At 40.8% G+C, this 27,708-nt stretch overlaps 1 protein-coding gene and 1 pseudogene across 8 annotated transcripts in view; both read left to right on the top strand.

Moving 5' to 3' along the window:
• Positions 1-10,962, top strand: part of Csad (cysteine sulfinic acid decarboxylase) — a 33,024-nt gene extending 22,062 nt beyond the window's left edge. For 7 of the 8 annotated variants that reach the window (XM_003476264.5, XM_013159213.3, XM_013159214.2 and 4 more), the window contains 8 exons: positions 183-237; positions 7,595-7,711; positions 7,788-7,852; positions 8,099-8,180; positions 8,530-8,729; positions 8,854-8,905; positions 9,037-9,126; positions 10,220-10,962. In XM_003476264.5, the coding sequence (XP_003476312.1) occupies positions 183-237; positions 7,595-7,711; positions 7,788-7,852; positions 8,099-8,180; positions 8,530-8,729; positions 8,854-8,905; positions 9,037-9,126; positions 10,220-10,393 (835 nt within the window). In that variant the 3' untranslated portion in view covers positions 10,394-10,962. Of the gene's footprint in view, positions 1-182; positions 238-7,594; positions 7,712-7,787; positions 7,853-8,098; positions 8,181-8,529; positions 8,734-8,853; positions 8,906-9,036; positions 9,129-10,219 lie in introns of those variants that run through there. The other variant, XR_010049291.1, reaches the window with a different exon arrangement.
• An 11,567-nt stretch (positions 10,963-22,529) lies between these two features.
• LOC100728167 (large ribosomal subunit protein uL6-like) lies at positions 22,530-23,989 on the top strand (annotated as a pseudogene).
• The last annotated feature ends 3,719 nt before the right edge of the window (positions 23,990-27,708 follow it).

Genomic DNA, 27,708 nt, shown 5'->3' with positions numbered 1-27,708 from the left:
TGTCTCCCAGTGCCTGACAGTCGCCCACTACCCTAGTGCCCTGAGATCTATTGCATTCCTCTTAGCAGCCATCAGCATAAAGGCTGTGCATTGCTGGCCTCCCACTGCCCTGCCTTCCTCAGGGTGATGCTTGGTACGCAGGGTGCCTGTGTCTTCTCTGCTCACTCAGTTTTCTTTTTCAGAGGAAAAATGATCCCTGGCGACCTGGAAAGGCAGATCAAGCTGGCAGAAGCTGAGGTAAGTGAGCAAGGGGCAGCGGGATGAAGTGGGACCCCTGGAGTGCTGTTTGGGCTCTCCTGTCTGTCTTGCAGTGGCCTGAAGCTTGGCTTCAGCCATCTGGGAAGGTGGTTTAGCACTATCTGTACTTAACTTTTGGTGGTGTTGTTGAGAATTGAACCCAGGACCTTGCATGTACTGGGCAAGCTCTCTGCCACTGAACCACATTCCCAGCCCCTCTATACTTTTTAAAATTTTTTCTTTGTACTAGGGATTGACCCAGGGCTTTTCTACATCCCCAGCCCTTTTTAATTTTAATTTTCATTCATCTATCTATCTAGGGCTTTTTTTTTTTTTTTTTTTTTGAGACAAGGACTCTGTGTAGCCCAGGCTGGCCTTAAACATATGCAGTCCTCTTGCCTCAGCCTCTCAAGTGCTGGAATTACAAGCAGATGGCACAACCCATGGTTTATACAGTTCTTAAATACATATATACCGATTCAGAGTTCCACTACTTAGAATTTATGCTATAAACCATCTTCACACATCTGTAGAATTCTGTGCATGAGAATGTTTCCTGGAACAAAGTCTAAATTTTTTTTTTTGACTTTTTGCTTTTTATCGGTACCAGGGATCGAACTCACAACTGCCTGCTTACAAGGCAGGCGCTTATGCCGCTCAGCTAAATCCCCAGCCCCAAACCCCAAAGTCTAAATTTTTAAAAAATTTAAATGTTCAACAGCAGATAAAATGAATTATGGTATATCTGTTTCAGTTTCTTTCTCTGTAAAATAAACATATGTAGAGTTTAAAGAATTAAAATAAATTCATATATAAAACCCTGAGAGCCGGGCATGATGGTGCGCACTGTAATCCCAGCGCTTGGCGCCTGAGGCAGGAGTGAGGCCAGCCTGGGTTACAAAGTAAGTTCAAGGCCAGCCTGAACTGCATTGTAAAGCCCTGTCCCAAAACCAAAGGTTATAATAATAATAATAATAATAATAATAATAGCCCTTAGAACATTGCCTGACATGTAAATGCTCTGTATAAACATGAGCTGCCATGTGCCACCATCTATTAAGTACTATGTAGCCATTTAAAAGAATAAGACAAGATATATATATATATATATATATATTTGAATATGAAAATTTCTCTAATATATATCAAATATATATTGCAATTTGCAGTGTAGAATGGATACTATGAGCCTATTTTGTTTTGTTTTTTTGTACTTCAAATCAAACTCAAGACCTTGCACTTAGCAGACAGGTGCCATACCTATATCCCACTGAGATATATATATTTGGTACCAGGAATTGAACTCATGATCTTGCGCTTACTAGTCAGGTGCTGTACTCTGAACTATATCCCTGGCTTCTCCTATTTGTTTTGTTCTTTTTCCTTTTCCTCACTGTAGTTCAGGCCTGTCTTGAACTCATTATGTAACTCTGGCTGGCACCAAACTCACAGTGATCCTCCTGCCTCAGCCTCCTGAGTACCAGGATTACAGGCGTGTACCACTAACGCTCAACCTCTTGTTTTGTTATTTAGCACAGCATGCATTTATTGAAATATGGCTACTACCTCTAGGTGGCAGTACTGATAGCAATTAGAAGAGTGGAGCTCTGCTATTTTTGTTTTGTTTTGCTCTTTTTGTGGGATACTGGGACTCAAACTCATGACCTTGCACTTGGCAGGCAGTGCTGTGCCAGTGCGCTGTATCCCTGGTTCCTTGTTTTACTTTTGAGACAGGGTCTGGCTGTTTAGTTCTGGCCTTAAACTTACTGTGTAGCCAAGCTGGCCTCAAGCTACAGTGATCCTCCTGCATCAGCCTCCTGAGTGCTGGGATTACAGGTGTGCACTTCCTTGCCCAGCTTGCCCATTTTTATTATATAAACTTATTTGTAGTTTTGTGGTACTGTAGATTGAAAACAGAGTCTTCACATGAGCTGCATCCCCTGCTTTTTAAAAATTTTGATATACTGAGTCACTAAAATACTGGGCATGAATTCATTTTCCTCAACCCTGCAGAGTTCTGGAATTATAGGCATATGCTACCATGCCTTGCTTGAACTTCTTTGGTAATAGTTATATTATTGAGATATAATTTATGTAACAAAAAATGTGGTACCACTGTGTTTTTGTAGCATATTTACAGAGTTGTACCATCATCACTATAATTATTATTAGAACATTTTCATCATCCCCCAAAGAAATGCCATATCTGGTAGCCACCACTCCTGTTCTCACTCACTGACCTCTCAGTTGGAGGCGACTGGTAATTCTTTTAATGTCTCTAGGTTTGCCTGGTCTGGAATCTGGAATCACACCATACATGGCCTTTTATGAAAGGCTTTTTTGTTTTTTTGAAACAGGGTCTTACTATGTAGTTTAGGATGTCCTTGAACTCACTTTGTACCTAGGCTGGCCCAATCTCACAGTAATCCTCCAGCCTCAGCCTCCTGAGTGCTGGAATTACAGGTGTGTGCCACCATGCCTGGTTTGTGATAAGCTTTTTTATTTAATATAATGTCTGCAAGGTTCGTCCATGTTGCCACCATACCACTTTGTTCTTTTTTCATGGTTGAATAACACTCTACTTTATGAATGTACCCGATCATTAGTCAGGGGACATTTGCTTTCTTTCCACTTCTTGCTTATCGTGGATAAACTGATGTGAATACTTGTTTACAGGCTTTTATGTGAACATGTTTTTCATTTCTCTTGATCATATACTGGTAGTGGAATTGCTAGGTGATATGTTACTCTATATGCAACCTTTGTGGAACTTCTAAATTGCTTTTCAAGGTGACTTCACCAGGTTTACTTATTTATTTTGGTACTGGGGATTGAACTCACGACCTCTCACTTGAGAGGCAGGCACTTAGCCACTGAGCTAAATCCCTGGCCCATGTTTTTTGCTTTTTGAGACCAGATCTTGCTATGTAATTCAGCTGATTCTTAAGTAAAGGAGCTAAGTTAGTCAGTATCCTAATTCTTTTTGTTGTTGTTGTTTTTGTGGTACCCAGGATTGAACTCTCGACCTCTTGCTTGCCAAGCAGGTGCTTATGCTGCTGAGCTAAACCCTTGGCCCCAGTAGCCTAATTCTTGAAAGCTTGCTCTGAATGTAGTTTTTCAAAGTTTTTACATTTTAACTGTCATTGTTTATGACTGTTTTGGCTACCTGTTCTACAGTGCATAATGCTGGTTTCATAATGTATCTCTTGTGCTTGTCTTTTTCATGAAACGTTTTTGTCTGTTTTTAAAGGAAGCTTTATATATATATATATATATATATATATATATATATATATTTTTTTTTTTTTTTTTTTTTTTTTTTTTTTTTTTGGTCTTTTTCACTTTTATCGGTACCGGGGATTGAACTGACGACCGCCTGCTTGCAAGGCAGGTACTTATGCCGCTGAGCTAAATCCCCAGCCTCCAGCTTTATATTATTTATGATCTGGGTTGAAAGTTATTTGCTATTAGGGTTTGAAACATTTCATTCATCCCAGGGTATTCTGGCATGTCAGTATTGCGTTGAGAAGCCTGTGTAATAATCATAGGTTTACCTTTATGTGTGATTTTTTGTTTTTCTATGATTGCTTTTTAAATTCTGTTCTGTTTTGGTGTATCTGGCAGTTTAATGAAGATATTCTTGGTCAGGTTTTTTTCATCATAGTTTGACGTTTTGGTAGCTCTTTTACTTGTGTGTTGAATTCTTCTCATATCTGGGACATTTCCTATGATTTCTGTAAACATGTTAATTCCACATGTCATCTTCTAGCTTCCTTGTATCTCTAGTTAGCCTTAGCTTGGTCTTTTTAGTGTCTTCTAGTAACTGTTGGATGGTCTTTTTTTTTTTTTTTTTCTTTTTTTCTTTTTCCTTTTTATTGGTAACCGGGGATTGAACTCACGACTGCCTGCTTGCAAGGCAGGTGCTTATGCTGCTGAGCTAAATCCCCAGCCCCCGGATGGTCTTTTTTTGTCGTCTTTATTTTTTCATGGCTTCTCTGAGTACTTCATAATTTACCATTTTGTTTTCCATTTTTTTTTTTACATTTTTTTTCTTTTTTCTTTTTATCGGTACCGGGGATCAAACTCACGACCACCTGCTTGCAAGGCAGGTGCTTATGCCGCTGAGCTAAATCCCCAGCCCCTTGTCTTCCATTTCAAATACTTGCTCTTCGTATCAGTCATTTTGACAATTTACTAGTTCTATACAGTTTTTATTTCAGGTGTTTCTGTCTGGCATCTTTTTGAGGACTGTAAATCTTTCCTAAATTTGTCATTCATGGTTTGAACCAAAATGAACTTTTGGTTCATTTCCTTTTCTTTATTTTTTTGGTATTGGGGATTGAACTAACAACCTCACACTTGCCAGGCAGGTGCTATACATATCACTAGCCCCAGTTCATTTTTTTGAACTTACCTAATTTATTTATCTTTTCTGTAATCTTTTCATATAGTTTTACTATGTGGTATTTTGCGAGATCTTGGGGATCTTCTGTTGCCTTACTTCCCCATGTTCCTGTGTGAGTGTACACCTGTTTTTATTGCTTATGATCCCCAAAATCCAGATACTAGCATAGAAGAAAAAACCATGTGCCATCTACTATTGCCTTATTTCTCCCCCAAATAAGACCTACCTGGAAAATAAGCCTGAGCATGGTTTTTTTTTAAGGAAGCCTGTAATGTAGACCATATATTGACAGATCCTGGGAGCCATTTGCGAACACTCCTTAACCAGAACTAAGAGGATTGTGATTTTAGTGGAGACAGTTACACCACCTGTACATCGACCTGTTGTACTCCAGGCCACCAGTAGGCAGCAGTGCCACAGCAAAGCCATCACTAGGCTGAGTACCTTCTCCTTCAGGATCTCTCCAAGCTTGGTCTCCCACAATGGAATACAGACCCTATAAACTTCTGGGTCTGATCACAGGCCTCCCAGGGCATTCCTGGAGATCCCTTTTGAGCTCTCTCCTCTCTGAGCTTGTCCCCAGGCTGTCTCTGAAGGAAAACACTCTTCCTGTTGGTGATTTCTTCCTCTCAGTCAGGTGTTGGTTGACACCTCTGTTGCTCTGTATTGAGGAGACCCTAGGAACAGGGACAGTGTCAGCTGGGGGTGTTGCTGTGGAATTCAGATTAACCTTGAACTCACTTTGTAGTCCAGGTTGCCCTTGAGCTTGTGATCATCCTCCTGCCTCAGCTTTCCAGGATTATAGGCATGTGCCACCATGGCTAGCATAATTTGCGCCTGTGGATTTGAATTTCACGGTGGTGGTGGTGGTACTGGGGTTTGAACCCAGGGTCTCACACATGCTATGCAGTTACTCTGCCATTTACATTTCTCTATGGTTAGTGATGTTGAGTATCTTACCTTTTATGTATTAGGCATTTGTGTATCTTTGGAGAATGTTTATTAAGATTCTTTCCCTAGTATTTCAAATTAAGTTTTTAAAATTATTATTGATGGGGCTGGGGATTTAGCTCAGCGGCATAAGCGCCTGCCTTGGAATCAGGCAGTCGTAAGTTCGATCCCCGGTACCGATAAAAAGGAAAAAGACAAAAAAAAAAAAAAAAATTATTATTGACTTGTAAAGAGTTCTTAATGTGTTCTGGACATGAGACCCTTACAGAGATATGTGATGTGCAAATCTTTTCTGTTCTGTTGATTATCTTTTATTTCCCTGGATGATGTCTTTTGAAGCACAAGTTTAAATTTTGATGAAGTTCAAGTTTTCTATTTTTTTTTTTCCTTTGATTGTGGTTTTGGTATCATCTCTAACCTAACTCAGGCTCACAAAGATTTACTGCTGTGTTTTCTTCCAAAAGTTTAGGATTAAAAAAAAGAGTTTTAAGTTCATTTTGGTTCTTACATTTAGGTCTTTGTGTATTATGAGTTAATTTTGGGATATGATGTGAAAAAGGAACTAAGCTTTATTCTGTAGATGTGGGTACCCAGGTTTCCCATATTCTTGGGTTGAAAAGACTGTTTTTCCTCCAATGAAGTTTTTTTGTATCCTTGTTGAAAATCAGTAGACTGGGCTAAAGGTATAGCTCAGTAATACAGTGCTTGCATTAGACCTAGGGTTATTCCTGGCTCTGAGACAAAACAAAACAAAGCACAATCAATTACCTGTGAATGCGAGGATTTATTTCTGGATTCTCAATGTTATCCTATCATTCTACATGATATGTCCTTGACATTGTCTGTAGCTTTGTAATAAGTTTTGAAATTGGAAAGGGTAAGTTCTCAACTTTGTATTTTTTTTTTTTTTTGTCTTTTTTATCGGTACCAGGGATCAAACTCACAACCACACACTTGCAAGGCAGGTGGTTATGCCACTGAGCTAAATCCCTAGCACTCAACTTTGTATTTTTTAAAGATGGCTTTGGCCATTCTGAGTCTCTTGAATTTCCAAATGAATTTAGGATCAGCTTCTCTTTCTTGCTCTCTCTCTTTTTTTTTAAAGAAATTAGGATTGTTTGTTTTTTGTTTTTCGAGGCAGGGTCTTGCTATACACATAGTTCTGGTTGATCTTGAAGTCATTTGTAGCCCAGGCTAGCCTCAAACCTGTGGCAGTCCTCTTGCCTCAGTCTCCCAAATGCTAAGATTATATGCTACCATGCCTGGCCCTTTTTGATGGTCTTTATAAACGAGAGTGTATCTTCTCAGTTTTATTTTAAGAGATCATTCATTTTAATAGGAATACAACTAATTTTATATATAGTGTTATGTTTTTTGAGAGAATTTCTTAAATGTTGGACAGAATTTATCAGTGAAGCCAGCTAAGCTTGGGCTTTTCTTTGTGGTAGGGCTTTTTATGTTATTTTCCCCTAATTCAATGTATAAACTTTTGTAGCCTTTGAATTTTTCCAGTAGCATTTAGATCTTCCAGTAAGACATTAAAATTTTTGACAGAGCACAAGCTTTGGAAAATTGACAGACCTAGGTTCAAATTCCATCCCTGGAGCTTCTGCTTGAATCTCTGAATCTTAAGTGTCCCTCCTTGAAAAGAGGGCAGCAGTGCAGTATTGTAAAGCTGATAGCCCAGGTTTGTCATGCAGAGAGCTTACAGCTGGGCCTCAGTACCAGGCCCTGGGTAGTTTTTTTTTTTTTTGAATGAGGAATCCAGCTCAGGACCTCGAGTTTGCCAAGCAGGTGCAATGCTACTGAGCTATATCCCTGGCCATTTTGGGTTTTTTGTTGGGGGGAGGGAGGGTTTCTTTATAGAGTCCAGGCTGGCCTTGAACTCACTGCCTCAGGCTTTTCAGTGTTGGGATTACAGGCATGTGCCACCATGCCTGGCCCTAGGTAGCTTTTGAGGAGGCTCTGAAACCTTTTTCTTCTTCCACATTTTTGCAATAGGGTGCTGTGCCGTTCCTGGTCAGTGCCACCTCTGGTACTACTGTCCTGGGGGCATTTGACCCCCTGAATATAATTGCTGATGTGTGCCAGCGCCATGGACTGTGGTTACACGTGGACGTGAGTAGGACCTGGGCCTGGGGGTGAGATGAGCTGAGCCAAGGCCGAGACCTACGTTGTTCCTCCTGCTCCACAGGCTGCCTGGGGTGGGAGCGTCCTGCTGTCACAGACACACAGGCATCTCTTGGATGGGATCCAGAGGTGCATATAGCTCCCTTCTTTCTTCTCCCATCCTCAACCCCTTGATCCTCAGAAGAGTCAAGGACTGTGGGGCTCAGAGTTGGGGTAGAGAAGGTGGGTGGGGTGGTGGGCCCAGGCTGGGAGATGTATTTGACTGGGGCTTGGAGGTCAGATGGGGGTGGGGTGAGATCCCCTGCTGGGTGTCTGAAAGAGGACGAGGGCAGTGGGAGGAGGAGCCTCTGACCTGGCACTGCTCTGCCTCACCAGGGCAAACTCCGTGGCCTGGAACCCCCACAAGCTCCTAGGCGCAGGTCTGCAGTGCTCTGTTCTTCTTCTCCAGGACACCTCGGTGGGTCTGCCCTGCCTCTGCCCAGCCCCAGCCTACCTCTGTCTCTGGAAGCCTGTCTTCTTCCCTAACCCGCTTAGAGGGCATCCAGGCCATACTGTATTCCCTTTGCCATCCCATCCCTAACCCCTGCACAGGCTCCCTCACTCTCCCAGTGGCCTGGCCTCTCCACACAAAGGAAAAGGCTTCTGTCTTGAAGCTGTGGCCCAGTTCAGGAAAGAGCTGTGGGTGCTTGGCTCTGCAGAGGGAAAGGGTGGGCCAGGCTGAGACCCCCCTCTAATGCCCTGTGTGTGCTGGGAGAGCCATGGAGAGTAGTGAGGCCAGGGTTTGACAGTTGCCTGCTCTCCCACAGAACCTCCTCAAGCGCTGCCACGGGTCCCAGGCCAGCTACCTTTTCCAGCAGGACAAGTTCTATGACGTGGCTCTGGATACTGGGGACAAGGTGGTGCAGTGTGGCCGCCATGTGGACTGTCTGAAGCTGTGGCTCCTATGGAAGGCACAGGGCGGGCAAGGGCTGGAGCGGCGGATTGACCGGGCTTTTGCCCTTGCCCAGTAGGTGTGGGGTCCCAGTTCCCCCCTCTCAGAGACCACGCCTCGCCTTGCCTGCCCTGAGGGTCACCTTCCTCTTGGTGTCCCTGCCTTTCATTCATCTGTCATGTGTCTCCTCTGACCCCAGGTACCTGGTGGAGGAAATCAAGAAGCGGAAAGGATTTGAATTGGTCATAGAGGTACGACCATAGGCTCTTTTGCATCTCCTGCCCAGGCCAACACCATACAATGAATCCAGGTGGAGCAAAGGGAACATGTGAGGAAAAGTGTTTCCCTCTGCTGACATCTTACCTTGTCTCATTTCCCTTAGCCTGAGTTTGTCAACGTGTGCTTCTGGTTCGTGCCTCCCAGCCTTCGGGGAAAGCAGGAGAGTCCTGATTACAGCCAAAGACTGTCTCAGGTAAGTCTCTCCTCCCAGCTCCTTTGAGAGCTGGTTCAGTAACTGATAGAGCTGGTGCTTTTCTGCCCCCTGCTGGCCTTGACTGGTATGGCAGGTCCTTGCACAGATCTCTGGTTCCTAAAGTGGCATCAGCTGGAAGACAACAGTTTGTCCTTTTTTGTGAGGGGAGGGACAGGGAGCAAGATGTATCTCTTTAAGAGAGAACAAAGGAAATGTTACAGGAGTGAGAGAAGTCACTAGGTGGAGAAAAAAGACTCCTGTGCTGCGAGTTGTCCTGGGACAGTGCTGACAAACCTGTGGCATGCGTGCTGCAGCAGGCTGTTTGTATCATTGAAAGCTCTAAAATGTTGGCCGTCACTGGCCTTGGAGCTCAGGCTCAGTGAAGAGATGAGAGGTATAAAAAATCAGGAAGACCTCTGTCACTGGCGCTGGAGAGGTTACTCTGTCCTCGGACACACTTGCTATAAAAGGAGGTGTCGTGTTTTGGTCGCAAGATTGGATTGATACTAGGTGCTGTGGATGACCAGAAAGGATAAGTATTCTGGCCCTTGTGCAGATGTATATAGAAAGCAAGAGTTACCTTTTTTGGTTTTTAATTTTACTGGCACATATTTGCAGTACAGTGGTTATGTTCATCGCAGGGAGTTGGTACGCGTCCATAACATCTAATTCTTCTTGCTTCCCCTCCCCCTCCTTCCCCTCCTCAGAGAGTTATCTGTTTGAAGCCAGTGAGCTCAAGGCAATTTTGGAAATTACCTGCTAGATCAGACTTCACAGATCAAAAATACTACAGGAATTAAAAGAGAGGAGAAGGTGTTTGAGATGATTAGGACTTGTAGTTACAATTGAAGTAGTGTTGGGAATCAGAAGATGGCCCCTGCCATGGTTTTTTGGGAATAGGAGAAATGAAGAGTAAAGCAGAAGGCAGAGAAGGCCCAGCAGGTTGGATGTGGTAGAGAAAGTAAGCTGGGACAAGGTGACAGTCTGAGCAGAGTGCTACCTCAGAGAGCAGAGGGCAGGCGGGCAAACAGATCTGGGAGCACCCCTTCCCCACCCGCGCTCTGGCTGCAGCTGAACTCTGCCTCTCCCTCAGGTGGCCCCTGTACTCAAGGAGCGCATGGTGAAGAAGGGCTCCATGATGATCGGCTACCAGCCCCATGGCACCCGGGGCAACTTCTTCCGCATGATCGTGGCCAACCCCATGCTGACCCGTGCCGACATAGACTTCCTCCTCGACGAGCTGGAGAGGCTTGGCCAAGACCTGTGAGCCTTCGCCCTCTTGTGGCTGCCTAGATGCCATCCCCGCCCCAAGTCTGCACTGTCTCTTGTGCTTTCCAAATAGCCTTTCTAGGAAACAAAGTGGCCTTAACCATGTTTACATGCTTTGACCCTCTAACTCTCTTAACTAAACAGTTGTTATTAGGAGGATGTTTAAACTATAGTATATAATTATGATGGACTGTTACTCTTTCATTGAGATATTTACAAACAGAATTTTTATTGATAGAAGAAAAATTAATATAATGTTATATGGAAAAAGCCAAATATAAGACTTTATATATAGTGATAATGGAGATATATTAAAAACATAGACAGGGACAGGTGTAGTGGCACACAACTGTAATTCTAGCCTTGGAAAGGCCAAGGATTTGCGCAAGACCCTGTCTCCAAAAACTATGAACTGTGCCAAAATTTTAACAGTTTTCCCTGAGTGGGATAATAGGCAATTTTAAAATCTATTTCTCTATATCTTTTGTGCTCCTCTCTTTTGATATGTAAGGAATATGAATTACTTTGTAATAGGAAAATAATAAAGTTAAAATTTCAAATATTTTACTTTGGTGTATCTTGAAGTTCATTACTCTCAGACCAAATAATGGATAACTTTACTATTTAAATTTTTTTTTATGGTACTGGGCATCAAATTCATGAACTTGCATCTGCCAGGCAGGCACTTACGCCACTGAGCTAAATCCCCAGCCCCAAACTTTATTTTTAAAAAATGAACAAAAAACAGGTAAGAGAGGATAAATACAGCTATAATTTTGTTTTCCAGAAATCTTTAGTGAGCGATAAAAAGTCCAAAAGTACAGTCTCAAACTAATCATACTTTGGTGACATTGAAAACAAAATGGATGGGGCTGGGGATTTAGCTCAGCAGCATAAGCGCCTGCCTTGCAAGCAGGCAGTCGTGAGTTCGATCCCCAGTACTGATAAAAAGGAAAAAGACCAAAAAAAAAAAAAAAGAAAAAAAGAAAACAAAATGGACACAGATTAAATCTTTAAACCAGATCCTTGTTCATGCACTTACACTCTAGAAAATAAAATCCTTACCCCTTACCAAAAAACAGGTTGTTTAGTAACTTAAACAACAGAAGGCAAATTTGAAAAAAAAAAAAAAACAGCAGCGACAACATATGATAATCAAATCACCATTCAGTCCTCTGGGATTGCTGCTGTTTTGCCTGAAAACATTCACGAAGGGGTGGGATGTGGCTCAGCGGTAGAGCTCTTGCCTCACATTCCTGAGGCCCTGGGTTCAGTCTCTAGCACGCCCCTCCCCAGATCCCAAAGCAACATAATTCCTATCCACGTTACACTTAAAATCCAGCCTGTTATACTTCTCCGTCACTTTTGGGGAAAGAGGAATTTAGCTACACAGGCTACTATGAACAAGTGGCAAATCTACCAGAACTTTTTGTTTTTTCCAATCCCTAAAAATATCGTTCGTGAAAACAGTAATGTGGTCATGTAAAAGTCATCCAAAATTACTTGAAGAGGCAAATACAAGCTGTGCAAATCATAGCAAAGGAACATCCAAATCTCAGGCACAGTTCTCTTGATCATTTGCACAGCAGCAGCGGGAGGGGGAACTTTCCATTAATAAATTCCTAGTAATTCCCCAGTAAACTTGTGTTTTTTTTTTTTTTTTTGGTCCTGAGTATTAAACAGGGAGCCATGAACATGCTAGGCAAGTGTTGTGCCACTGAGCTATACTCCTAATCCCCGGAGCCTAGTCTGAAAGAATTCTGTGTGCCTGCAAAATGTCTCAAATGTAGTTAAAAAAAAAAAAAAAAAAAAAAAAAAACAACAACAAAAAAGAGGGATTCTGGTTTTTTTAACTTAAAGCTATGAAATCAAAATTTTCAGGTTTGTGCTTCATCTGTACTTGAAAAATATTTTTAAGAGCAGGTCGGGGCTGGGGATTTAGCTCAGTGGCATAAGCGCCTGCCTTGCAAGCAGGCAGTCGTGAGTTCAATCCCCGGTACCGATTAAAAAAAAAAAAAAAAAAGAGCAGGTCAGAAGAATAAGACACACAATCGATTAATCTACATTTTAAAAAACTTCATAAAACCGGTGCTGCTTCTCCTGATCCCAAATGATCCCAAATTCCAGTTTCATATCTCTCTACCCACTTCCTGGTGTAGAGCTCCTGGTGTGCACGGCTCTGTCCTGCCATCTTATGTCAGTCATCCCTTAGCGGAGTGATGTCCCTGCTCCAGGGTCTTGCACATCTGGTTCCTTTTGCCTCTGTGTTCCTTCATCTTCTACCTTTAGGTTTTTGTTTGGATGTCACCTCCTCTGTGAAGGCTTCCTTGACTACTTAAAATTACATTTTCAGATAAGGGATATAGCTCAGCGGCATAGCGCCTACCTGTCAAACACAAAGCCCTGAGTTTTATCCCTAGTACCAAAAACCAAAATGAAACAAAAATTACATTTGAATCTCTTGTTCTTGCATGTCCTATATCCTTATCTTCCTACTTTTTCTTCATAAAATGTGTGGGATTTGTCCTACTTTAATTTTTTTGGTACTGGGACTGAACTCACAACTTTGTGTTTACCAAGTAGGCACTTACGCTGCTGAGCTAAAGCCCCAGCCCTGGCCTACTTTAATTTTTGTTAGTTTTACATTTTCCGTGTCACTCAGTGAGACTGCAAGCTCTCAGAGCAGAGGTTTGTATTGCCCCCCCCCCCCCCGCCATGGTGCTTAATGCTTCCCATGGGGTACTGGTACATGATCTCTAGGTACTAGTTAACTTGCTTTTAGTCATGTAACTTTTAAGTGATGGAATCAGGAATTAAAGTCAGACCTTACCCTGGTTCTTAGCCTTGGAGGTAGCCTGCTTCTGTTAACAGGTGTACATAATTTGCAGGTGTTAAGTGTTAGGACTGCTTTACTCACCATAGATATGAAAATGATCGAAAAGGAATAAGCTAGTTAGGAGATTCTGACATACTCTTAGGAGTTCTTAATTACCCTAGGTCTTCACTTACCTATTTCTCCTCGTTTATGTACCTTTAAAAACTGGGGCTGGGGATTTAGCTTAGCAGTATAAGTGCCTGCTTTGCAAGTACATGGTCGTGAGTTTGATCCCTGGTACCAGTTAAAAAAAATTTATAATTTCAGAGCCAGGTGTGGTAGTGCACACCTGTAATCCTAGCATTTGAGAGACTGAGACAGGAGGATCACTGTGAGTTTGAGGCCAGCCTGGACTGCATAGCAAGGCCCTGTCTCAAAACAAAACAAAAAACTATACTTTCAAACTTATAGAAATATTGCAACAACAGGTAGAGTCCTGCCATATACTTTGTCCAGACGTACTAATTTTCACATCTTGACTATATTCATTTTTAAAAATTCTTTGAGGCATATTGCCCAAGTACAAGAATATTCTGTTATATAATCACGATACAATTATCAAAATCAAGAAATTTTTTTTAATCAAGAAATTTAACATTGACTTTCTAAGTTCTATGTTCTAGAATTGTGAATTTTATCTTCCAGTTGAAACCTCACCCAGCATCACAGATTGGATTTTATTGCATTTTAGATCAATCCTTTAAAATAGTTCTGCAGGGGCTGGGGATGTAGATCAGTGGTAGAGCTCTTGCCTTCCATTCATAAGGTTCTGGGTTTGATCCCCAGCACAAAACAAAAATTAAAAAAAAAAAAAAAAAAAAGAGTTCCCCAGGCAGACTTTGTTATTTAATAACATTGGCATGAAAAATACAGACTAGTTAGTTATGTTATAGAATGTTTATCAATCTGGTTTTTTCTGGTTGTTTCCATATGACTAGAGCTGGGTTATGTATTCTGTGTTATAGTTTGGCATATGGTATATGCTATATTGTATTTTCTTGTTTCCCTTCTTTTTTTTGTTTCGAGACAAGGTCTCTTGTGTAGTCCAAGTTAGCCTTGAACTTGCAGCAATCCTCCTGCCTCAGCCTGCCCAGTGCTAGGACTACAGAAAAGCAGCATCATTTTAGTTTCATGAGAAAAGGCCAAAACAGTCCCTTGCTCTTATTAGTGGTGTTAATTTTTTTTTAAAGAGATCTCTTTATGTAGTCCAGGCTGGCCTTAAACTTGCAGTGAACCTCATGCTTTGGCCTCCCGAGTGCTGGGATTACAGGTGGTTTTTTTTTTTTTTTTGAGACAAGGTCTTGCTAAACTGTCCAAGCTGGTCTCCAACTCATAGGCTGTCCCAGCCTCCCAAGTGCTGGGACTGCAAGTGTGAGCCATTGCATCAAGCTAGTATTAATTCTGGTCAAGATCAAATGGGTCAAATGGATCAAATTTTGGTCAAGATTATATCTGGGTATGATGACATATTCCTGTAACCCCAACACTTAGAAGTCTGAGGCAGGAGAATTGGTGCAAGTTCAAGGCCAGCCTGGGCTACAAAGTAAATTCAAGATCAGGCTAAACTGCATAGTAAAATCCCATCTCAAAAAAAACAAAAAAAGAAAAAAAAAAAAAAAGAGCATTCCTTTCTCCTTACTAAGTCATCGACTTACTATTTGTATGGGTCCTTGTTTTATTCAATAAATTATGGTTTTCTGTCCTTAGTTTTATACTCAGCTTTCCTAGTTTTTACAGTGTTTGCAGATTGTTTTTAATCTGCCTTTCTTATCCTTTTGACATGACTTATTATTTATTTTATTTTCTTAGAACTACTTTAATTCCTGGAAAAACACAAATACTCCAGGCTTATTTTGTACTTTTTCTGCCCCCGTTAAGAAACTACCCATCTCCTGAAGGAGCCTGATTGATTCCTTTCAGTACAAGAGTACTTAGAAACCAGAGTGGAGATGCCAGGTGTGTTCATTATTACTGCTTATGTAGCACTTTGAAAATATAATGAGTATTCTTTTGGATCTCCTAATCCTTCTTAATTGTGCTAAAAAGGGTCGGGGCTTTATTTTTACTTTTTGCTTTTTGAGACATGCAGTTCAGGCTGGTCATGAGCTCACTACATAGCCAAGGCTGACCTCAAACTCATGGCGATCCTCCTGCCTCAGCCTCCCAAGTGCTGGCATTACAGGTGTAAGCCACCACACCCAGCCAAGGGTTAGAGCTTTAAAAGGACAAAGGATCTGCCCAGAACATTGGGCAAGGATGAATGATAAAAGCTATGGAGGGAGGTAGGGGATGAAGTACAGTGCTGGGGCCTGGTTGACTTACCTTCCTTTTTGAGAGTAAAATATTGAGAAGCATCAAGGTTGAGTTTTGCATAACAATAGTAATGTTCTTACAACCCCGGGTTTAGCATTACAATGACAAGTTTCATAGAATTATAGCTCTTGGAGTTGAATTGCCAGACAAGTACTCACTGGGTGTAACCTTGGCCTTCACGCTGACTTGTTGATCTGTATTTTTTGCAAAACAGGCAGCCAAGACTGGGCAAAAGCTGAGGGTCTGACAGGGTCACAAGCATCTGTCTCTTAAGCAGAAGGTATGTTTTACTATAAAACAGTCATTTACCTGTAGAAGCCACCATGTCTTTAATTTCACCCACAAATGCAATCATTCTGTTGCTTTCTTTTCAAGAGCAATATTTTGTCAAGTCTTGAAATGCAGTTTCCATGGGGGATGGGGATCCAGTCAGTCTGATGGCCTAGGCTTGAAATTATTCCTGAGTTCATTTTTAGCAAGTTCTCTAGTACTGACATAATTAGCTTGCACATGTCCTTAATTTGTAGCACGTTATTTTTAGCTTTTTAAAATAGCAGTGCAGGCCAGGCATGGTGGCACACACCTGTGAGCCCAGCACTCTGGAGGCTAAGGCAGGAGGATTGCTGTGAGTTTGAGTCCAGCCTTGGCTACAAAGTGAATTCAAGACCAACCTGAACAGAAACTCTGTCTCAAAAACACAAAAATAAATAAAAATTTAAAAAATAAAAAATAAAATAGGAATGCATATTTTCAAAGTAGCTCAAGAATTGAAGTGTTCTAACGTTAGCTGGAGAGGGTGGTGCTGCTGACCCTCTGTCAATGTAGAAGACTTCAGGTAAGCCAGGTATTGACACTAGCGTTTTCTTTGAGGGTAGACTTACACCTGGAAATTCAATATATATTTAATAGATAAAGGGTACTTAGGAATATTCTTCCTTAAGTAACTTTGATAGTTTCTGTCTTTTTTTTTTTTTTTTTTTTTTTGCGGCACCGAACTCACAGCCTTGTGCTTACCAGGAGGCCCTTATGCCACTAAGCTAAATCCCCAGCCCCATTTCTGTCTTTCAAAAAAGTTGTTTATTCAGGAGGCTGGGGCAGGAGAATCACTGTGACTTTGAGGCCAACCTGGGCTACAAAGTGAGTTCAAGGCCACCCTGAATTATGTAGCCAAACTGTTAAAAACAAACAAACAAACAAGAAAAAAAAAAAAAAGAAAATTGCTTAAATCAGGCATGACGCCTGTCATCTATAATCCCAGTACTCTGGGAAGCTGAGGCAGGGTCATTGCAAATTCAAGATCAGCCTGGGCAATTTAGCAACTTCAGGAGACCCTGATTCAATTAAAATTCTTTTTGAAGTTTATGTTCATGCTTATTTTTTAAATCAGATTTTATTTGTACATTTTAGATTTACATAATGATCACGTACTGACTCAAAATTTAAAAAATTAAAAGGGCTGAGAATGTAGCTCAGTGTGGTGGCCCTTAGTATACAGGGAAAAAAAACCTTCCATCTAAATTATGGGATTTATTTATTGACAAACTTTTCCCTTATTATTCTTTTAGTACTTGCAGAATCTGTAGTATTGTTACCTTTTTTATTCCTGATAGTGATGTGTATTTTTTAAAAATTTTTTTTGTCTTTTTCCTTTTTATCAGTACCAGGGATTGAACTCACGACTACCTGCTTGCAAGGCAGGTGCTTATGCCGCTGAGCTAAATTCCCAGCCCCAGTGATGTGTATTTTTTTCCCCTCCTGTTTATTTTAGTTAGAGGTTTATTGCTGTGATGCTTCATCTTATGTATCAACCTTTCTGGGCTAACAGATGTCTAGACAGCTGGTAAGACATTGTTTCTGGGTTCATCTGTGAGGGTTTTCTGGAGGAGACTGGCATTTCATCAGAAGACTGAATAAGATCCACTCTCAACAGCATGAATGGCTGTCATCCAGGTGCTAATGACCTGACAGAGCAAAAAGATGTAGACAGGCAGGGAATAAGAATTCTCTCTCTTCTTGAGCTGGGATATCTGTTTTCTCCTGATTTGGAAAGCTGGAGCTTCTGGTCCTTAGTCCTTTGGACTCCTGAACTTACACCATTGCCTCCACTCACTTGCCCTCATTCTCAGAACTTCAGCCTCAGACTTGGAGTCATACATTGGCTGCCCTGGTTTTAAAGCCTGTGAACCCAGACTGAATTATAGCCAGGCTTGCTCACTTCCCCAGCTGTTATGGCTTGTGTCTAGGTGTCCCTCAAAGCCTCATGTACTGAGGTGGGGCTTTTTGGAGGTGGCTGGATCTAGGGTATGTGAATAAGAATTAGGGGTGCAAAAAAAAAAAGAATTAGGGGTGCATGGTACTAAATTAGTGCACTGATTGATTTAGGATAGCTCTGGGTGTGGACAATGGGAAAGCCCACTGTCACTGTTTATGTCAGTGGCCCCCAGGTCTCATGGGATTACATTATGCATCTGTGATTGGTTCATTATCTAGAGCTTGGATTGATGGTGTCAGTGCTATACCCACATAGGGGTGGAGCCAATTGGGTATGGATTGAAACCTCCAAAAGCTGTAAGAAATAAACCTTTCCTTTCCCAACTTTGGGCTTCAGGTATTTTGTCTCAGTAACAAGTAAAAAGTAACTCAGAGACCCACACTGGGTGTGGGTGGCACTCACCAATAGGCTTGTAGCCTGGGTGGGAGATAAAGAGACAGATGGAAGTCAGGCTCACTGTGTGTTCTGCCTGCCACGTCACGAACTGTTTCTCCTCTGCCATTTCACCCTGCCTTGGAACCAGCTGACTATGGACTGAACCTTTACAAACTGTGAGCCAATATAAGACTTTGCTTCTGTAATTTGGAATTTTGTCTTAGCAGCACAAAAAGTAACTAAGGGACCGACTTGCATACACCATGTCATGGGAATTCTCAGCTACTACATTGTGAGTCAATTCCCAAAATAAGTTTGCTTTTACAGATCCACATTTATCCTTTTGGTTCTGTTTCTCTGGAGCATCCTGAATAATACAATTGCAGTTGATTCAAAGGACCTGCTTCATTGTTCATAGGTTCATTGAGTTTCTTTTTTTTTTTTTTATTTCAAGGAGAATAAAACAAAAGAGAACAGAACAAAGAAAATAAGAACAGAATAATGCAAGCAACACAGCACTTCACAACAAGACAACCGGATTTCAACAGTAGCTACCATAATGTCTCTTTTCTTTGAAATAGTTGAACAGAGCTTCACAAACAGTAATATCAAGCATAACAAAATAGTATAAAACCATTAGAGAGAATGAAAGTATTACAGGACATTCAAAACCAAATAACAGAAAATGAACAATTTATATTATCACATATATTAAAATCTAATAAGACACAACAGGATAAAACCAATGGAAACAGAAGAACAAAATCATGGTAGAACTTCAAAGCAAGATGATATTTAAATCAGCAATGCCTGCCATAATGTCTTGTATTTTTCAAAATAGCTGTTCATACCATCACACATAATAAAATCAAACAAAGCAGAATAAAACCATTCCAACCAATGAATGAAAACATTATAAGATTGCAAAGCAATATAATGGGAAACCATGATTACCCTGAGTTTCTTTCTTTGTTTCTCATATTTTTTTGAGACAGTGTCTTACTATGTAATCCATACCAAACTCATATGTAATCCATATCAAATTCATGATATTCTTTCCTCAGCCTCCTTAGTGCTGGAATTACAAATGTGTATCATCTTATCCATCTTCTTTGTTGTTTTTTAATAATTGGTTTCTAATATCGCACTTAATGGTAAAGATATGAACCTTTTACTGTTAAGATCAGGAACAAGATGAGGATATTCATTCTCCCTACTTTTGTTCCACATTCTAGCCAGAGCAATTATGCAAGAAAACAAAATAAGAGAGATCCATATTGGAAAGGAAAAGCAAAACTATTTCTTTTATAGATACAATAATACTATATATTAAAGATCCTAAGGAATCCACTAAAAATTATTAGAACCACCAAAAAATTTGCCAAATTTGTAGAACATAAGATAAATATGTGAAAATAAACTCTGTTTCTATATATCAGCAAGTAATAATCTAAATGAAATTAAGTAAATAAATTCAAGCCAAGTATGGTGGCACATACTTGGTAATCCTAGCTACCTGGGAGGCTGGACCAGGGGATCATGAGTTTGAGGCCAGTCTGGGCAACTCAGTGAGACTCTGTCTCAAAATAAAACTAAAGCTGGACATGACAAGGATAAGTTAATATATCAGTTATAACCATCAACATTAATGATCTCAATCCACCAATCAAAAGACAGACTGGCAGAAAGGATCAAGAAGATCCAACAATGGGTAGCTATTCTATTTGCAGAGAAAGTGTATTTCAAGCCAAGACTGATTAAGACAGATAAAGAAGGTCACTACATCCTAGGAAATAATCCAGAGGAAGAGACAACAATCATAAATATATATGCAACAAATATCAATGTACCCAACTATACAAAACAAATAATAACAGGCATGAAAAATCAAATAAGCACTAATGAAATTACATTGGAATCTCTCAATATCATACTATCACAAAAAGACAGATCAACTGGACCAAAAAAAATCAACAATAAAATATTAGATCTGAACCAAACTTTTGAACAAATGGACTCTTATGTCTAAAAAGTGTTCCACCTCACAACAGATACATATTCTTCTCAGCTGCACCCAGGACATTCTCCAAGTTAGACCACATACTGGCTCATAGAGCATGCTTTAAGTAAAGTACAAAGGAACTGAAATTATCCCATGCAAATTATCCCAGACCATAGCACAATGAAATTGGAAATTAATGACAAAAGAAACCATAAGAACTTTACAAACACATGGAAATTAAATAACACCGTCCTGAACAACTGATGAGTCACAGATGAAATTAAAGAAGAAATAAGACAGTTTCCACAATTAACTGATAATGACAATGCAACATCCTGGACCTTAAGGGACACAATGAAAGCAGGCATAACAGTGAAATTTATAGCAGTTGATACTCATGCCAGGAAAACAAAGCAAGTGCATATAAACAACTTAATGTTGAACCTCAAACTTCTAGAAAAAGAACAGCGGCTAAGCCAAATGCTGGTATGATGGAGGAAATTATAAGGATCAGAACAGAAATTAATGCATTGGAGACTAAGAAAACAGTACAAAAACAAAACCAAAAAAAAAAAAAATACAAAAGAAGAAACAATACAAAGAATCAAAGAGTTGGTTCTTTTAAAGATTAAATAAAACTGATAAAACCTTAGCCAATCTTATCAAGAAAAGGAAAGACTCAAATCCATGCAATTAGAAATGAAAAGGGTAAAATTACAATGGACCATGCAGAAATCTAGAAAATCATCTATATCTACCTTGAGAATTTGTATTTTAATAAGATGGAAAATGCAGAAGACAGACAAATTCCCAGATACATATGAATTATCAAAGCTGAATCAAGAAGACATAAAAATCCTAAATAATCCAATATCAATGAAATCGAAGATGTAATTAAAAACCTAACAGCAAAGAAAAACCCAGGCTCTGATGGATTCACTGCTGAATTCTACAAGAATATAGAGAAGACCTAATACCATTACTTCTTAAACTCCAATGAAATTGAAAAGAAAGCAATACTTCTAAATTCATTCTGGGAAACACGCATTACTTAGACACCAAAACCAGAGAAAGACCCAGCTAAGAAAAATAACTAGAAGCCTATCAAGATAACCTGAACATAGATGCAAAAATACTTGATAAGACACTGGCAAACAGACTGCAGCAAATTGTCAAAAAGATTGTACACCATGATCGAGTGGGATTCATCCCAGCGATGCAGGATGGTTCAACATACATAAATCCATAAATGTGACATACCATATTAACAGAGCCAAGGACAAAAATCATATGATCATCTCAATAGATGCAGAAAAAGCTTTTGAAAAGTCCAGCACCCATTCATGATAAAAACCCCAGGGAAAATTGGAAGATGGTCTTTATCTCAATCTGATAAAAGCCATCTGTGACAAACCAAAGGCCAACATCATATTAAATGGACAAAAACTGACAGCTTTCACTCTAGAGTGAGTGTCCACTGTCTCCACTCTTATGCAGCATAGTTCTGGAAACTTTAGCAGAAGCAATGAAACAAGAGAAAGAAATAACTAAAGAAATAATGATAGGAAAGGAAGAAGTGGGGCTGGGGATTTAGCTCAGCGACATAAGCACCTGCCTTGCAAGCGTGTGGTCATGAGTTTGATCCTGGTACCCACAAAAAAAAAAAAAAAAAAAAGGGAAAGGAAGAAGTTAAATTATCATTATTTTCAGATGACATGATACTCTACATAAAAGACCCCAAAAACTCCACTAAAAAGCTGCTAGATTTAGTAAGCAAATTCAGTAGGGTATCTGGATAGACTCAACACTCAAAAATCAGTACCTTTTCTTACACAAATAACAAACTCACTGAGGGAAAAATTAGAGAAACAACACCCTTCACAATAGTATCCAAAAAAATAAAATACCTAGGGATCAATCTAAAAAAGAATCTAACTAGAAAACTAGAGTACTCTGAAAAAGGAGATTAAAGAAGATACAAGAAAAAAGAAAGACAACCCTTGCTCTTGGGTAGGAAAGACCAATATAGTGAAAATGGTCATACTCTTAACACTGTTATATACCTCGCAAGTGCAAGGTCATGAATTTGAACCCTGGCATCAAAAATAAATAAAAAAAATAAAACTGTTATACAGATTTAATGCAATTCTGGTCAAAATTCCAACAGCATATCTCACAGAAGTAGAGAAAACAACTCTAAAATTTATTTGGAACCAGAAGACACCTAGAATATATTGCAAAGGAAATTCTGGGCAACAAAGGCAAGGCAGGGGGCATCCCAATCCCTGACTTGAAATTATACAATAGCCCTTTGCCGCATCTCCTGCGAGAACGAAGACCACTCTCAGCAATTAGACTGTGGCATTCCAGAAAATGTCGACATCACTCAGAAGGGACGCACAGTTATTGTGAAGGGCCCCAGAGGAACCCTGCCGAGGGACTTCAACCACATCCATGTAGAGCTCTGTTTTCTTGGAAAGAAAAAGAAGAGGCTCCGGGTTGACAAATGGTGGGAAACAGAAAGGAACTGGCTACCATTTGCATGATCTGTGGTCATGTGCAGAAGGTGAGCAAGGGTGTTACACTGGGCTTCCGTTACAAGATGAAGTCTGTGTGTGCTCACTTTCCCATCAACATCGTTATTTAGAAGAATGGGATTCATGTTGGAATCCAGAATTTCTTGGGTGAAAAATACATTCGCCATGTTTGTATGAGGGCAGGTGTTGCTTGCTCAGTATCTCAAGTTCATGCCCAGAAGCATGAACTAATCCTTGAAGGAAATGACACTGAACTTGTTTCAAAGTCAGCTGCTTTGATTCTGCAAGCCACAACAGTCGAAAACAAGGAAATCAGAAAATTTCTGGATGGTATCTATGTTTCTGAAAAGGGAACAGTTCAGCTGCCAGATGAATAAGAGCCTAGAGTTATCCAGCCACAGAAACAAGGTTCTGGATTGTAAAACCAATCTGAGATATTTTAATGAGACAACAAAAGATCTTTATTGAAAAGAAAAATAAATTATATTATAAAGCTACTGTGATAAAAACACCATGGTACTAGCAAACAAAAAGACCAAAAAACCAGACCCAAAGAACAATGGAATAGATTAGAAGATGCAGAAATAACTGCAGACATACTTAGCATCTTATCTTTGACAAAGGTGCCAAACACATTTACTGGAAGAAAGATAGCTTCTTTAATAAATGGTGCTGGACAATACATGTGCACCCGTGTTTATAGCAGCACAATTTGTAATAGTAAATCTTAGAAACAACCTAAATTCCCATCAACTGAGGAATAGATAAAAAGATGTGATCTTTTTATACAATGGAGTACTACTCAGCCATAAAGAAGGATAAACTGGAGCTTTTTTATAGGTAAATGGATGCAACTAGAGACCATACTCATAAGTGAAACAAACCAGACTCACATGTGTAAACAGCATATTGTTTCTAGTGTAAGAAACTGAAAGAGTAAATGATATCCAAAATGTACAGTAGACACTGTAAAATGGGGAGAAACTGTTCAAAAAGAAAGAGAAACTGGGATAGGGGCAAGGAGAAAAGAAAGAAATAAAAAGCAATATATATAATACACACACACACACACACACACACACACACAAAATAGTTAAGATAGTTATACTTGGGGCTGGGGATTTAGCTCAGCGGCATAAGTGCCTGCCTTGCAAGCAGGCAGTCATGAGTTTGATCCCCGGTACCAATAAAAAGGAAAAAGACAAAAAAAAAAAAAAAAAGACAGTTATACTTCTAATTTTTCTTAGCTCATAGAAAAGAGAGGTTTGTGCTAATACTGTCTGAAAATTAAATGACTACATCTTATACTCTGAGTAACGAATTTAAAGATAACAACATGCAATGTATTTACCATTGTTACTTTCCTATTATCTTGTTTTGAAATTACGTTTTAATTTTTTCTCTTTAAAATAAAAACAGTAAAAAAAAAACAACAAACCTAAACCTGGGTGTGATGGGCACACCTATAATCCCAGCTCTTGGGAGGTGGAGGCAGGAGGATTCCTTCCAGTTCAAGGCCAGCCTGGGCTACATGGTGAGTTCAAGGCATTCTGAGCTACATGGTGAAACTCTGTCTCAAGAAACAAAACAAAACCCTAAAAATGGGCTGGAGATGCAGCTCAGTGCTCCCTGTGTTTAATCTCAAATACCTACCCCTCAACATGCATACTGTAGGGAGCGGCTCAGAATGGCTACTGCTGTCCTGCCCCTTCCACCTAAGGGCATTTTGTGTGTCAGCCTACATTTCCCATGATCCTCCCCTTGCCTACAATGCGCATGACATAAACACCTTCCTGCTTCAGCCTACATCTCCCATAATCCCCTCTTGTTGACATCACTTCCACTTCCGCTTACCTATGTGCCTACGTATGACTTCCTGCTAGTCTGATAGGCCCACCGCATATGAGGAGATCCAAGCCGGCCCATCCTGTAAAGCCACATCCCCTTTGACTCTATATAAGCTATGTATACTCCCTGAATAAATGGGACTTGATTGGAATTGGTCATCTTGTCCTCGTCTCTCTTTTCTCTTGCCCAGCCCTCCATCTCCGTCCCCTCTCCAGGCCAGGCCTATGGACCGATCTACGGGTCAGATCAGCACAAAAATCTCATTTGGCTTTGAAAACCTGACATGATCCTAAATTTGTATGGAAATTCAAGAGACTTAGAGTAGACAAATCATCTTTTAAAAAATAACAAAGAGAACTCACACTTTGTAATTTCAGACTTCCAGGAACATGGCGGAGCAGCAGCAGGCCGCAGAGAACACAGCCTCTCTGAGAGTCACCGTGCAGATGCTGGAATATACACAGTGAGACAGGAAGGAAGAAGTGGGCCCCAGACTGGGAGAACCCAAAGTGTGAATTGAAGCCCACAGAGGGAGTGAAAAGAAAATCTTCAGTGAAGAAGGCTGCAGCCACCTCACTGTGTGCGAGGAGTTGTTAGAACCTGGGATGCAGGGTGACTGTGCTGGTGGTGGCCGGTGACCCCAGAGCCTTGCAGAGAGGCGGCAGTGGAAGGAAGCGGTGGACGAGGAGGACAGCACTGGCTGGCAGTGAGTGCAGAGGACTCAGCAGAGGAGAAAGCGGTTGGCTGGGGCCATTTTGGAGTTGGGCCCAGAAGCCTGGAACCAGAACTGCTGGCTGGCTGGGCGCAGACCCTGGGAACCTGCTTAGACTCTGGGGAGCCTAGTGAGTCTGGTCTGGAGCAGGCCTGCTAAGTTACCTACTGATAGAACTGTGGGGGACCAGCGGTGGCTGAAAAGAAGTATGAAATATAAATGACCTTTATTTTGAGAATGTGGGGAGAGACACCCCCGATCCCCTAGGGTGTGGCATCTCCCCCTGGGGTTGGTGATCTCTCCGTGGAACACAACACATAGAATAGGGGGATACATGTAGCTTAGGTTGAGGGTGGAGCCTGAGGGGGCATTAGAGATGCACAGGTAGCCCATTGGTCTTTGTTTGGCACCATAGGTAAATTCCTAGGGGTGGGGGAGATGGAGTCACAGGTAAATTCCTAGGGATGGGGAAGATGGAGCTCCTTGGTCCTGGCTACAGTGTCCTGTCTGGGCCAAAACTCTTTCTTATCCCGTCTTATGATTATTATTATGAAAAGGGGCAAAGATTTCTCTCTTTACTGATTCCTGCTGTAAAGGGGCCCTGTACTGGGGTCTAGGGGAGTCGACAGGATGACTGTTGATGCCAGGTAGAAGCTGGTGCCAGGTGTTTTAGCTAGGACAACTTCACTGGTGAATGCACATACATTAGACTGGAAAAACAAAGGGACAAGATGTTATGAGGAGGCATGGCACTGTCATATTTAAGGACCCAGGTAAGGTAGAGGGAAAGGTGCCTTTGATTTAGATATGTCGTTATATCAGGACCATGTTGAGGTAGGATCATTGTCATGGTAAGGTAGAATTCTGAAAAATAAATGTGGGGTTAGGAGGAGTGAAGTTATGAGAGGTGATTACTCCCCCATCTGAAAGGGTAAAAGTTAAGACAGTAGGTAGGTAAGGCTTGTTTCTGGTATGCATGACGCTGGAGTCTTTAGGAAATACTGTTAAAGAGTCCTGCTGTAAAAAAAAACAAGAAATTAGAAACCAAATTGGATAACAAAACATGACAACCTGAGAGTTGTGGCTTTGGGGCCTTGGTAAGGCAGAGATGAGTAGGCAAAAGGATGGTGAGATCTAGGGCTGGAAGGGCACCACTTAGCCTGAGTGATGTGAAACCAAGATGGCAGTCTAGCAACTCTGATCACTGTTGAGGTTGCCAAGAATATCAGGTATGGGTCGCTGTAACCTGGTTGTAGTCCTTGGAATGATTTGCTGTAATAGGACTTTAGTAAATATATCAGCAGTCTCCCAGGATGTGTGAAAGGCTTTTATGTATCCTGAAAAAGTATAAACAAAGTGAGAAGACAAAATTTATCTGTCAGTCTTGACTGGGGTTGTCTGAGAAATTGGTGAATAAGAAAGGAAGGGGGTGGTCTCATATCACTGAGGAGAGGTTTACTAGTGATAACAGGTGTAAGCTGTTGAGACCTTAGTATCTGGGTCACAAGGGAATAAAACACATTTTTAAGATTGAGGACTGTAGAGTGAGTGGTGGAGGGAAGATTTGGCACCACTGGGTGGATAGGGAAGAAGCAGTCTGGAACCTGCATGAAATAGGCCCTGTTTGCAAATGGCATGGGTTGACTATCAATACTCCTAGAGGCTGAAGATTTAATATAGCAGCCTGAAAACTCAGGAAGAACTCTATATATATGGCCTTTACGTCCACAAATATAGAGAATGTCTTACCTGAGACTTTTAGTGGGACTTGGATTCTGAGGCGGACACCCATAAAGGGGGCTGTTGTTGGGCCTGAGCCCCGTCAGTCTTTATCAGCAAGTTTAAGCAGATCTGTCGGTGATGAATCTGGCAGTGTTGGCATTTCCTGTGAGGGCTAGAAGTTAGGATGACTTACCCACTCTCTGGTGGCTAGGATAGTCCAGTAGGCCTGGGGTAAGGTCTCAAAGAACGCCAGGATGGGGCACTCTCTTGCCCAATGTCTCCTGCTGCATTTGAGGCATGGTCCATGGGGGGCTGGCCCAGGCAGCTCCACCTTGTGTCGGTTTACCTGTCTCAGAACTCCAAGTGTCACAAGTGTTATCTCTGTTGTTGAAAATATGAAAAGCCATATTAAGGTCTCTATGAGGTTTGAAGGTCAAGTTTTGCCTTTTTGATTGGGATCTGGACTACAGTAGAAGGTATCTATAAAATTAAGTAAGTATGCAGGAGTCAAATAAAATCAACAGGGTATTTATAATTTTAGTAATGGCTTCTCATAAGGAGGACAGGTCCAGAGAATTTTTTTTTAATTAAGGAGAAAAAGAAAAAAAAAGCAGAAATAGGGTACAAGTTACACAGAATTTCAGAAAAAATAAACAG

Source organism: Cavia porcellus, unplaced genomic scaffold (genome assembly GCF_034190915.1).
Source record: "Cavia porcellus strain 051 isolate PalLab524CR breed Dunkin Hartley unplaced genomic scaffold, mCavPor4.1 scaffold_8, whole genome shotgun sequence".
NCBI classification, from domain to species: domain Eukaryota; kingdom Metazoa; phylum Chordata; class Mammalia; order Rodentia; family Caviidae; genus Cavia; species Cavia porcellus.
This window is presented reverse-complemented; position numbering and strand designations above follow the sequence as displayed.